The 10,409-nt window shown below is 29.6% G+C and overlaps 3 protein-coding genes across 3 annotated transcripts, besides 1 other annotated feature; all 3 read left to right on the top strand. All coding sequences in view use genetic code 12, as the record gives it.

Annotated features, from left to right (window-relative positions):
- Positions 1-113: 113 nt before the first annotated feature.
- On the top strand, positions 114-2,939 carry CAALFM_C305290CA (uncharacterized protein; the record flags this gene model as incomplete). The annotated part of the gene is made up of 1 exon (XM_718123.1): positions 114-2,939. The coding sequence occupies one exon, from the start codon at positions 114-116 to the stop codon at positions 2,937-2,939; it is 2,826 nt and encodes a 941-aa protein (XP_723216.1).
- Positions 2,940-4,183: 1,244 nt separating this feature from the next.
- On the top strand, positions 4,184-5,245 carry CAALFM_C305280CA (uncharacterized protein; the record flags this gene model as incomplete). Its single annotated transcript, XM_718122.1, has 1 exon — positions 4,184-5,245. The coding sequence occupies one exon, from the start codon at positions 4,184-4,186 to the stop codon at positions 5,243-5,245; it is 1,062 nt and encodes a 353-aa protein (XP_723215.1).
- Positions 5,246-6,045: 800 nt separating this feature from the next.
- On the top strand, positions 6,046-8,280 carry HGT5 (Hgt5p; the record flags this gene model as incomplete). Its single annotated transcript, XM_718121.1, has 1 exon — positions 6,046-8,280. The coding sequence occupies one exon, from the start codon at positions 6,046-6,048 to the stop codon at positions 8,278-8,280; it is 2,235 nt and encodes a 744-aa protein (XP_723214.1).
- Positions 8,281-8,559: 279 nt separating this feature from the next.
- Positions 8,560-8,878: a long terminal repeat ((sampi-3a) Long terminal repeat (LTR); about 324 bp long, 9 copies per genome).
- Between the last annotated feature and the right edge of the window lie 1,531 nt (positions 8,879-10,409).

Here is a 10,409-nt window from a genome sequence, read left to right as displayed (position 1 = left end):
GTAATAATGAAATCATTACTTGTTATGAAACTCATAATGGTATTTGGAGACAGTACACTAGTAAATCCTTATCCTCCTCCTTCTCATCCTCCTCATCTAATACTGGTTATAAGATGATTGATAATTTATATCCTTTACAACAACTTGCTCAAACTATTAATGATAATGCCCAGGGTAGTAACAACAGAGTTAAAGTTTTAGATCCATCAATTAAGAATCCATTAATTATGGTATCTATTCAAGGTGATGAAACATTTATTAATGATGCTAGACATCAAATTTTAATTAATTATAATCGTGTTGGTTATAAAACTTTAACATTAAATGAAATTGAATTTATGAATATTAATGAAACATTCACTGATGAAATGATGAAATTATGTCAACGTTATGAAGTTGAAATTATTATTAATAATGATATTAATTCTTTTGGTGGTGGTGATGGTGGTAAACAGAAAAGTGCTACTACTAGAAAACTTGAAGAGGAACAAATTTATTCAATTCATATTGTTGGTAAATTAGATAATATTACATTTTGTGAAGCTTCCATGAGAATATTAATTGATTCTATATTGAATGGATATACTATTGATTGTATCGATATGGAATTATCCATGATTCCAATCCTTGGTGGTATTGATTTATTTAATTTCCATCAAATTGCTAAACAAACAAAAGCAAATATTTATGTTCCTGATTTATTACCAAATTTATTCAATTCACAAATCATTACTAACAATAAAGATTTAAAAATTTGGATTACGGCTAAAAATATAACGGAATTATTATTAGCTAAATTTATTTTAAATAAATTGATTCAGAATAATAATAATAATAATAATAATAATCAACAACAACAACAACAACATTTAATTATGGAAAAAATTACCATGAATAAAAATAAACTTGATTTAATGATTTTAAATAATCAAAAAAATTTATTAAATATTATGTTTAAATATGGAGTTTTCATTCAATTACCAAATTTAGGTGAATTAAAGAATTCTACTATATTGGTTCAAGGTTGTATTAAAGAATCAGTTGATGATTGTGTTAGTGATATTAATGGTATTGCTACTGATTATTATACTGTTGATGTTGTCAGTCCAAGTATTGTTAACAACGACAAAATGGGATTGATTCAATTAATGCAACAAAAGAAAACTTGTAATGTGGTTATGAATGAACATGGATTACAATTCAATGGACGTTCTGATGAAATTAAATTGATATTGAAAAATTTAGCAACTAATGGTAATGATGTTGGTAATGGTAATACTTGTCTGGCAATTAAATTAAGATTAGAGTTAGGAAATGATCAACGTGATTTTATTAGTGGTAAAAAGAATGGTAAATTGATTAAAATTTTAAATCAATTACAAAACATTCCCAAAATCAATTTCCAAACTTTTAATCAATATAATTTTTATATTGATATTGAAGTAAATTCTTCTTCTCAATCAGTGGTATTGATTTTGAAAACTTTGGATTTATTAGAATTGGAATTACCTCTGGAATTAAAATTTAATATCCCAGAAGTTTTCCACAAATCAATTATTGGTAATGGTGGATCAATAATTCAATCAATTATGAAAAAATATAATGTATTCATTAAATTTTCTTCAACGAAAATATCTTCAAATAATACTAATAATGTTTATTCATTGAAAAGAACTAATAATGTTTTAATTAAATGTCCTAAGAAAAATTCTAAAAATATTAAATTGGTGAAATATGAGATTGATCAATTAGTTTATAAATGTTGTATGAATGATTCATCAATGAATCCAATTATACCAATTACAACTGTTTATCATTCAATTAAATTTCAATTATTGAAAAGTCATTATCTTATGCTTATTAATAATAATAAATTGGGACAAATTACTAAACTTGAAAATGATTATCAATCATTTATTAATTTCCCTTCATCAATTGAAGATTTTAAAACTAGTGATAATAAATTATTAATTGATATGAAAGGATCAGAATCAAAAGTTAAACATTGTGCTAAACAATTGAAGAAAATTTTACCAAATAATTATGAATTTAAAGTGACTTTTAATCCAAATAAATTTAATGATACATTTGTGATTAATAAACAAGATTTTGAAAATCAAATTGTTATTCCATTTAAAATTTTATCGGGGATTGAAATTATAGCTAATGAAACCCCAATTGAATCAAACAGCAATACTACTACAACTACTACTACTAATGAGCAATATCATCAATTTATTTTATCTTATTTTAATGAAAATGAACAACAGGACAACATTAATTTAGATAAGGCAATTGTTTCATTAACATTATTTTTAAGAGAACGAGGATTTTTAATTAATGAAAAAAGAGAAATGGAATTCAATCCATTAATTGAACCAGTGGTATCATCATCACCAGTTAAATTACAACAATCATTATTTAATCCAATTTCTCCATTACCTTTACAATCAATTACTAATTTCATTGATATGAGAACAGCAACACCACAAAAAGGATCAGTATCTCCTAAAAAGAATTCAGGTCAATTACAACTGCCAGTTAAATTACAATTTCTGCCAAATAAATCAAACAACCATAACAATAGAGGTGGTCGTCAACATCAAAGAAATCAATCACTTTGTCTGCCAGTTAAACAACAACAAGTCTACTATGTTCTGCCAGTTAAACAACAACAAGCCTACTATGTTCTGCCAACTAAACAACAACAACAACAACAGCAAGGATACTATCTGCCAACAAAACAACAACAATTTCTGCCATCGAAAATGCAACAATATCAATATCAACAACAATATCAATATAGTCCTATAAAACAACCAAATTTCCAACAATTTTATATTCCATCACCAACAGAAACTCTTGTTCCAACTACTCCTACTACTACAAGAACTAGAAGTACAGCCAATACAATGACTCCTTATATTTATAGTATTTAGATAGAAAACTTGAACCAATATCAATCTATTAGTATATATATATATATATGTATATGAATTTTATGACTTAACGAATCTATACTTGATTAATTGTAGTTTTGCCTCGTTCGTGAAATGATAAACTAAAAACTATGCAACCCATTAGGTTCAACTACCAAATGCTGGAAAGAAAGTAGGGTGACAAAGTCTTTCTGGTTGTTGTTTAAAGGTTGAGTGGAATTAATTCCAGAAAAACCACACACAAGTTGGAATCACGGACATAAGAATAAGTTTTTGTTTTCTTTTGGTTTGTTTGTGGCCTTCTTTAAATCCCGATCACAAATTCCTCCTCCTCCTCCTCCTCCTCCTCCCCCCAACAAAAATTAATTGAATTGGTAAGTACACACCCGCACACATACTTTAAACACATCGGCACGGAAAAAGAAACGGAAACGGAAAATTCAATTTATTCAAAGTGAAAAAAACAAACAAACTCCGATACCACAAATTAAATCATCCTTTCCTTTTCTTTCCTTTCCATATTTTTTTGTTGAGCAAAAACAACAACAACAACAACAACAACAGGCCAAACTTTTGATCCAATAATAACCATACTCTACTAGTTGTGACTGCTAACTACTACTACTACTACTACTCCTTGGAATTTGCTCGTCTCTTGTTCATTTCTTATTCCCCCCCCCCCCGCCTATTGTAAGTATTATGCACCATATCGAAAGAACAATAGACACATTATCAATACTTCATTCAATATTTAATTAGCCTCTTGCTTGCTCAACAAAAAAAAAAATTCTCTATATTCAGCAATAGTTGAAACTACTACACAAAATTACAGTTCAATATCGGTTTATTAAATTAATCAACACGTAAATGAAACTACAAACAACAGTAATAGTAGTAGTGGTGGTACTTAATTCGGTAATATGTTTTCTTGGTACTTTTTTTGTTTGAGCGAATAATCGTTAGTCTATTTTGAGATGAGATGAAATGAGAATTTCGATTTTGGTAGCAAGACAACAATAAACTCACCCACCCACATACAATAAATATTCACGGCAAACCTTACCAATTATTTGGTCAATGCCGATTAAAATATATATAAAGTAAAAGGAATTTCTTTTATTTTGTATTTAGAGAACCCTTTCCGCTCTCTTTTTCTTTTTGATTTGTTTCTTTGTTTGTTTGTTTCTTTCTTTCTTTCTTTCTTCTCTCTTTTTATAATAAATATTCTTGCTTTATCTATTATAATGTTGGCAAAATTCAAATTACCAAATGCTGAGGTATGGAAAACTTTCCCACCATTCGATACACCAGTTCCTCCAAGTCCATTTGAGAATGAATTTTTAAATAAAATATACTATGCATCAATGAATGTAACTACTCCTTTAACCATTGCCATTATTTATTTCACTTCGGTTCATTTCATTAATTCAATTATTAGAAATAAACAAATTGCTAAATACAACTCCAAAACTTCTTCAGAATCAAAAGTCGACATAACTAAATTGGATGATAAAAAATTACAAAAAATTTTACCAACGGTTCCTAACTCAATTGCTAAAACTTCAATTTTCAAATTATTTGTTTTTTTACATAATGTTTTCTTATGTTTATATTCAATTTGGACATTTTTAGGTATGTCACATACTATTGCCACCACAATGAATTTATTTGAAGGCAATTTTTTACAATCATTAGTTAATTATCAACCTAAAAAATTAGATATTTTCCTTCATTCAGTATGTGATCCTAAAATTGGGATTTTTTCAAGACTTTTAACTAATGAAAAAGGTTTACATAATTTAGAAGTATTTGGTTGGTGGTTTTATATTTCCAAATTTTATGAAGTTTTAGATACTGCCATTATTTTATTAAAAGGAAGACCAAGTTCACTTTTACAAAGTTATCATCATGCTGGGGCTATGATGTGTATGTGGGCCGGTATTAGATATCAATCTCCACCAATTTGGATTTTTGTGGTATTTAATTCATTTATTCATTCATTAATGTATTTTTATTTTTCATTAAGTTGTTTGAAAATTAGAGTACCCAATTTTTTCAAAAGAATCTTGACAACGATGCAAATCACTCAATTTATTGTTGGTGGTTCAATTGCCATTTTACATTCATTTGTTTGGATTGTTGATACTAGTCATGTCATTAGTCCCGATAATTTGAAATGGGTTAGTTGTATTAGTACTCCAGATCAAGCATTACCTATTTTAATTAATGTTCTTTATTTATTACCATTAACTGCATTATTCACTGCTTTCTATATTGAAAGTTATTTGAAAAAAAAATCTGCATAAGGGAGGAGAGGGAGGAAACATCCTTCCCAAAAAGAAAGATATTCAAAGGGTAAACCCCACATTATAATTGGACTTATAGTATATAGACAAACTGATGTATACATATACATATATACATATATATATATATTCATATTAATAAAATATAAAAGTTAGCTTTATCTACTATTATTGGATCAATATTCTTTGAGTCAGTTGTGGTGGGGGTGGTGGTACCCCCATATAAATTTGAGTCATCTTGGTCGTGTATTTTTGGGTAGGAGAACTTAAATCCCCTTTTGACTTTTTTTATACACGACCAATTTAATAGTTACGAATAAAATTTGATCAATAATCTAATTACCTAAAAACTTGATCTCCTTCTTGTTATTTGTAGGCTTATAATTAAAAATGTCTAGAATTTTACATAAAGGAAGATTATTGATGCATGTATAATAGAAAATTTCGTTAACACGAGATAGAGAATGTGTTTAATTGTCGGCAATATATTTATAGTGAGGTCATAGCCACAAAATATACAAGAAACCCCTTTTCTCCTGCATATAGTGTTAGGCTTGCTTTTCTTGCTTTTAAATTAGACAACAACAACAACTACAACTACAACTACAACTACAACTACGAGCCAAGCCAAGTATCTTTCCCTCCCACTACAGTTTATATTAATTTATTAGTCTTTGAAACAATAAAGAGAGAAAACTCCCAACCATTCAATAACTTGATAATATTTTTAAATTGTTTAGGTCTTCCCCCCCCACTCCTTCATTTCCTCATATTTAGATGATTAGACAAAAAGAATCATTATGTCATATGAAAGAATTGAAACTATAGATAATCCATTTAATGATGGGAATATTATTGATAATGATACCTCGACACTTTTCGTAACCGAAAATAATGATGATGACGATGATAATACTATTACCACCACCACTACCACCATGCAAAAAAACAACGACGACAATCAGAGTTCTGGCTTTCAAGAATCATCTAATCAAGATGTTACTACTGTTAGTTCATCATCACCGTCAAATAGCAATAACAACATTACTAATAATAATAATAATAATAATCGATTTAGTAATCAACGCAATAATAACAAGGATAATTTTCAAAAACCAACAACTAATCATAATGAATTTAAAGATGAAGATGAAGAGGAAGAGGAAGAAGAAGACGATGATGACATGTTTGAACCAATTCAATTCAAAAATAGTGATGATGATGATGAAGAAGAAGGAGATGGTCTTTCATCATCATCACTATCATCGGATATAAATTCATTCACCGACAATTTCGGTAATAGTTATCATAATATTGATTTTGATAATAAACGATACACATTGAAATTAAATTTCAAAGGTAAACGATTAGTTTATTTCACTTCGGGATTTGTTAGTTTATTTGTTAGTTTATTTGGTTATTCTCAAGGGGTTGTATCATCACTTTTAGCATTTGATACATTTAATAAATATTTCAATCAACCTAGTGCTGCTACTATTGGAATTGTTATATCAATTCAAGAAATCGGGGCCATGATAAGTTCAATTATGGTAGCGAAATTATCCGATAAATTTGGTCGGAAACGAACATTATTATTAGGAACATTTATATTTATGATTGGTGGATCATTACAAGCTTTTTGTCCCAATATTTTTATATTGGCCATTGGAAGAGTTTTTTCAGGGATGGGTGTAGGGATTTTATCTACGATTGTTCCTTCTTATCAATGTGAAATTAGTCCTAGTGAAGAACGAGGGAAATTAGTATGCGGAGAATTTACTGGTAATATCACTGGTTATGCACTAAGTGTATGGGTCGGGTATTTATCTTATTTTATTCAAGATATTGGTGATTCTCGTAATCAACCTCATTCATTCACAGCTAATTTGAGTTGGAGATTACCATTATTCATTCAAGTGGTTATTGCCTTTGTGTTGTTTCTTGGTGGGTTTTTCATTGTTGAATCACCTCGTTGGTTATTAGATAATGATATGGATCAACAAGGATTCCATGTATTAGCATTATTATATGATTCTCATGTGGAATCGACAAAACCAAAATCTGAATTTTTCATGATTAAAAATTCTATATTACAAGAAAGAATCACTACTCCAAAACTGCAAAGAACTTGGAAACATTTATTAACTCATTATAAAATTCGAGTATTTGTTGCTTGTTCATCATTAATTTTTGCTCAATTTAATGGTATTAATATTATTTCTTATTATGCTCCTTTAGTGTTTGAACAAGCTGGTTTTGATAATGCTAATGCTTTATTAATGACAGGAATAAATGGAATTATTTATTTATTATCAACTATACCTACTTGGTTTTTAGTAGATTCTTGGGGTCGAAGACCTATATTAATAACTAGTGGTATAGCCATGGCCATTTGTTTGTTTTTAGTCGCAGCTTTTATGCATATAAATAAATCATATACTCCATCAGTAGTGGCAGTATTTGTTATTATTTATAATGCATCATTTGGTTTTGGGTTTGGTCCTATCCCATTTTTATTACTGAGTGAATCATATCCATTATCAGTAAGATCAAAGGGGGCATCATTAGCAGTATCATGTAATTGGTTTAGTAATTTTGTTGTTGGATTAATGACCCCTATTTTAAAACAAGAAATTAAATGGGCAATGTATTTATTCCCTGCTAGTTCTTGTGTTTTGAGTGTTATTGTGGTATTATTATTTTATCCAGAAACTAAAGGGGTTGAATTAGAAGATATTACGAGAATATTTGATGAATTTTATGCCACAAGTCCAACTAAAAGAGTTAAAATTAGAGGATTAAGAACAAAACGTAAAGATAAAGGTAAAAGATCAGGTGAAAAATATAAAGCAAAATATAATCCTCTAAGTGGGGGTGGTGGTACCGGTACCGGTACCAGCAGTAGCACCACTACTACTGGTGATTTCATTGATGACCAAGAAGCATTTGAAATGCGGGCATTGAATGAATTTGATTTCGAAAGCGATAATGATGATGATATAAATGTGAGTCATACTAGACGACAAATGTTATAGAGATAAGTAAGTAGGTGGTGGTGGTAGTAGAGTAATGTAAATTATACAACAATATGTTTGAAGTTTTATCATTAATATGCACGCTAAAAAGCTGGATGTGAAGAAGAAAGGGGGCTTTTTTCTATGAATGGATGGATGGATGGATGGGCCAGACTTTAGTAATTCTAATATTAGATCAACTAGGTTTGTTAGGCCAGATGAAGTAATTTCAATAATGCACTTTATTTTTTGGTTACTAGTTGATGTAGAAGAATTATTTGGTGGTAATTTATTATTATTTGTAATAAACACTGTATGGGGGTAGTGTATATTAACTATATAGGTACGATTATGTAATCCAGATCCATTCGTTCTCTTTCCCAGCTCAATCCCAGGGGGATTCCAACTCATATTTATATTACGTTAATCCGATAACACCGAACCCACATTCGGTCTTCTCCACTTCTAGCTTATGGGGGGTAAGACAAAGATGGTTCTGATTGGCTCAAGAACGTCAATGACCATAAGTCGGAGGTTCACTAGCTTAACCGATATCCCCGCTAAAGACAATACATGAAGAATCACCTTCTATGCAGTCCTCAGCACTACAATCCTAACATTATTACTTATCTTGACTTGAAATTGTTAGTCCTTTTTTAATTGGGTTTAAAAAAGAAAAATTTTTGATTTTGTGTGTGGTAGATAAATAGATAGATAGATACTATTATTCTATTCTATGCGTGTCTAACTTCTTGGTGATTTTGTTGGGGAAGAAGAAATTTGGAGAGGTAAGAAATCTTGACCAATAGGCGATGTTTATTGATTGAGGCGGGTTTAAACACTCTCACTCTATTGATGCACTTGACGTTATTAACTTCCTATTGTTGTTGTTGTTGTTATTGCGGTGGTATCGGTTGGTGGTACTTTTACTTAAACATAAAGAACAATAGGTGAGAGGAGGAGGAAATAGAAGGAATATCCGGCTGGACTACATCCACACACACACATTTTCTAAACCATCAGTGTTACAAACCTAGCAATATTGAAAATTTCAGTGAAAATACAGAAAATAATTCAAAAACCAATGGTTGTTGATGTTTATTTCTTTTTTTTAGCGGTAAGAATTGCCATATCTGGATATTTAGTACGGCAATTTTTTGAAATTTTCTTGAGTGAGGATCTTGAAGATGTTTCTTGTTAGATAAACTTTATAAATTTGTTTTCCGGAGTTGACCAGACTCAAATGAATTGCTACTTCACTTTCTTTAAGAGTAACATTTTTCTTTAGCAACTAATACGTTCTATAACTTGTTGTAGGTAGATTATTGCGGACTATTAGTTCCATATAATAAGTGTGTTCTTGGTTAGAAATTCCAACAATAAGGTGAAATTTTTCCAATTCTTAATATGCAACTATTGTAAAATAAGATAAGAAAACAATAATAATAACAACAGAGACGAACACGAGAGAAAACAATAGAGTAGTGTTGGTTTTAAACGTCAAAATATTTTGACAATAGAATTATTCCCCCCGTTGTTACACCAAGAAATTAGGTAACGTGGCGATTCGAGGCCCTAATATGAATGGCACCATATTTTTTGATTGTTTTGTTTGGTTGTGTTGGGTTTGGGTTTTTCAATTCTAAGATTATGATGGCGGGAGGTGGGGTGGGGTGGGTGGTGGAAAGCAATTCCTCCGGAATGACACCTAAAATAACGCAAAATAATTTTAGTAAATGATGCACTACTCCTTAACGACAACAACAATAATAGAGTTATCATTTCCATTTTACTAATAGTTGGGAAGGAAGGATGTTAATGATATTGTTATTGTTGCTTTTTAATTTTCACTTGAGTTTATTTTACGTTACTTACTTATTCAAACTATGTGTGCCATAAAGTAACAACAAACAATCAACAACAAATTCAAGAGAATAAGTTTAAGAAAATTAAGATTAAACAAAAAAAAACAAAAATTAAACGATCCGATTAAAGTTACATAATATTGAATTAGTAGTAGTAGTATAATTGTTTGAAACACCCAATCTCCAATCTTCAATTAAAAAAAATATTTAATTATTTAATTTTCTCTCTCTCTCTTTCTTTGGGTCCCCAATCTTTTTTTTTTGTTTTGTTTTTTTATCTTACAG

This window comes from Candida albicans, chromosome 3, assembly GCF_000182965.3.
Source record: "Candida albicans SC5314 chromosome 3, complete sequence".
Taxonomy (NCBI): domain Eukaryota; kingdom Fungi; phylum Ascomycota; class Pichiomycetes; order Serinales; family Debaryomycetaceae; genus Candida; species Candida albicans.
This window is presented reverse-complemented; position numbering and strand designations above follow the sequence as displayed.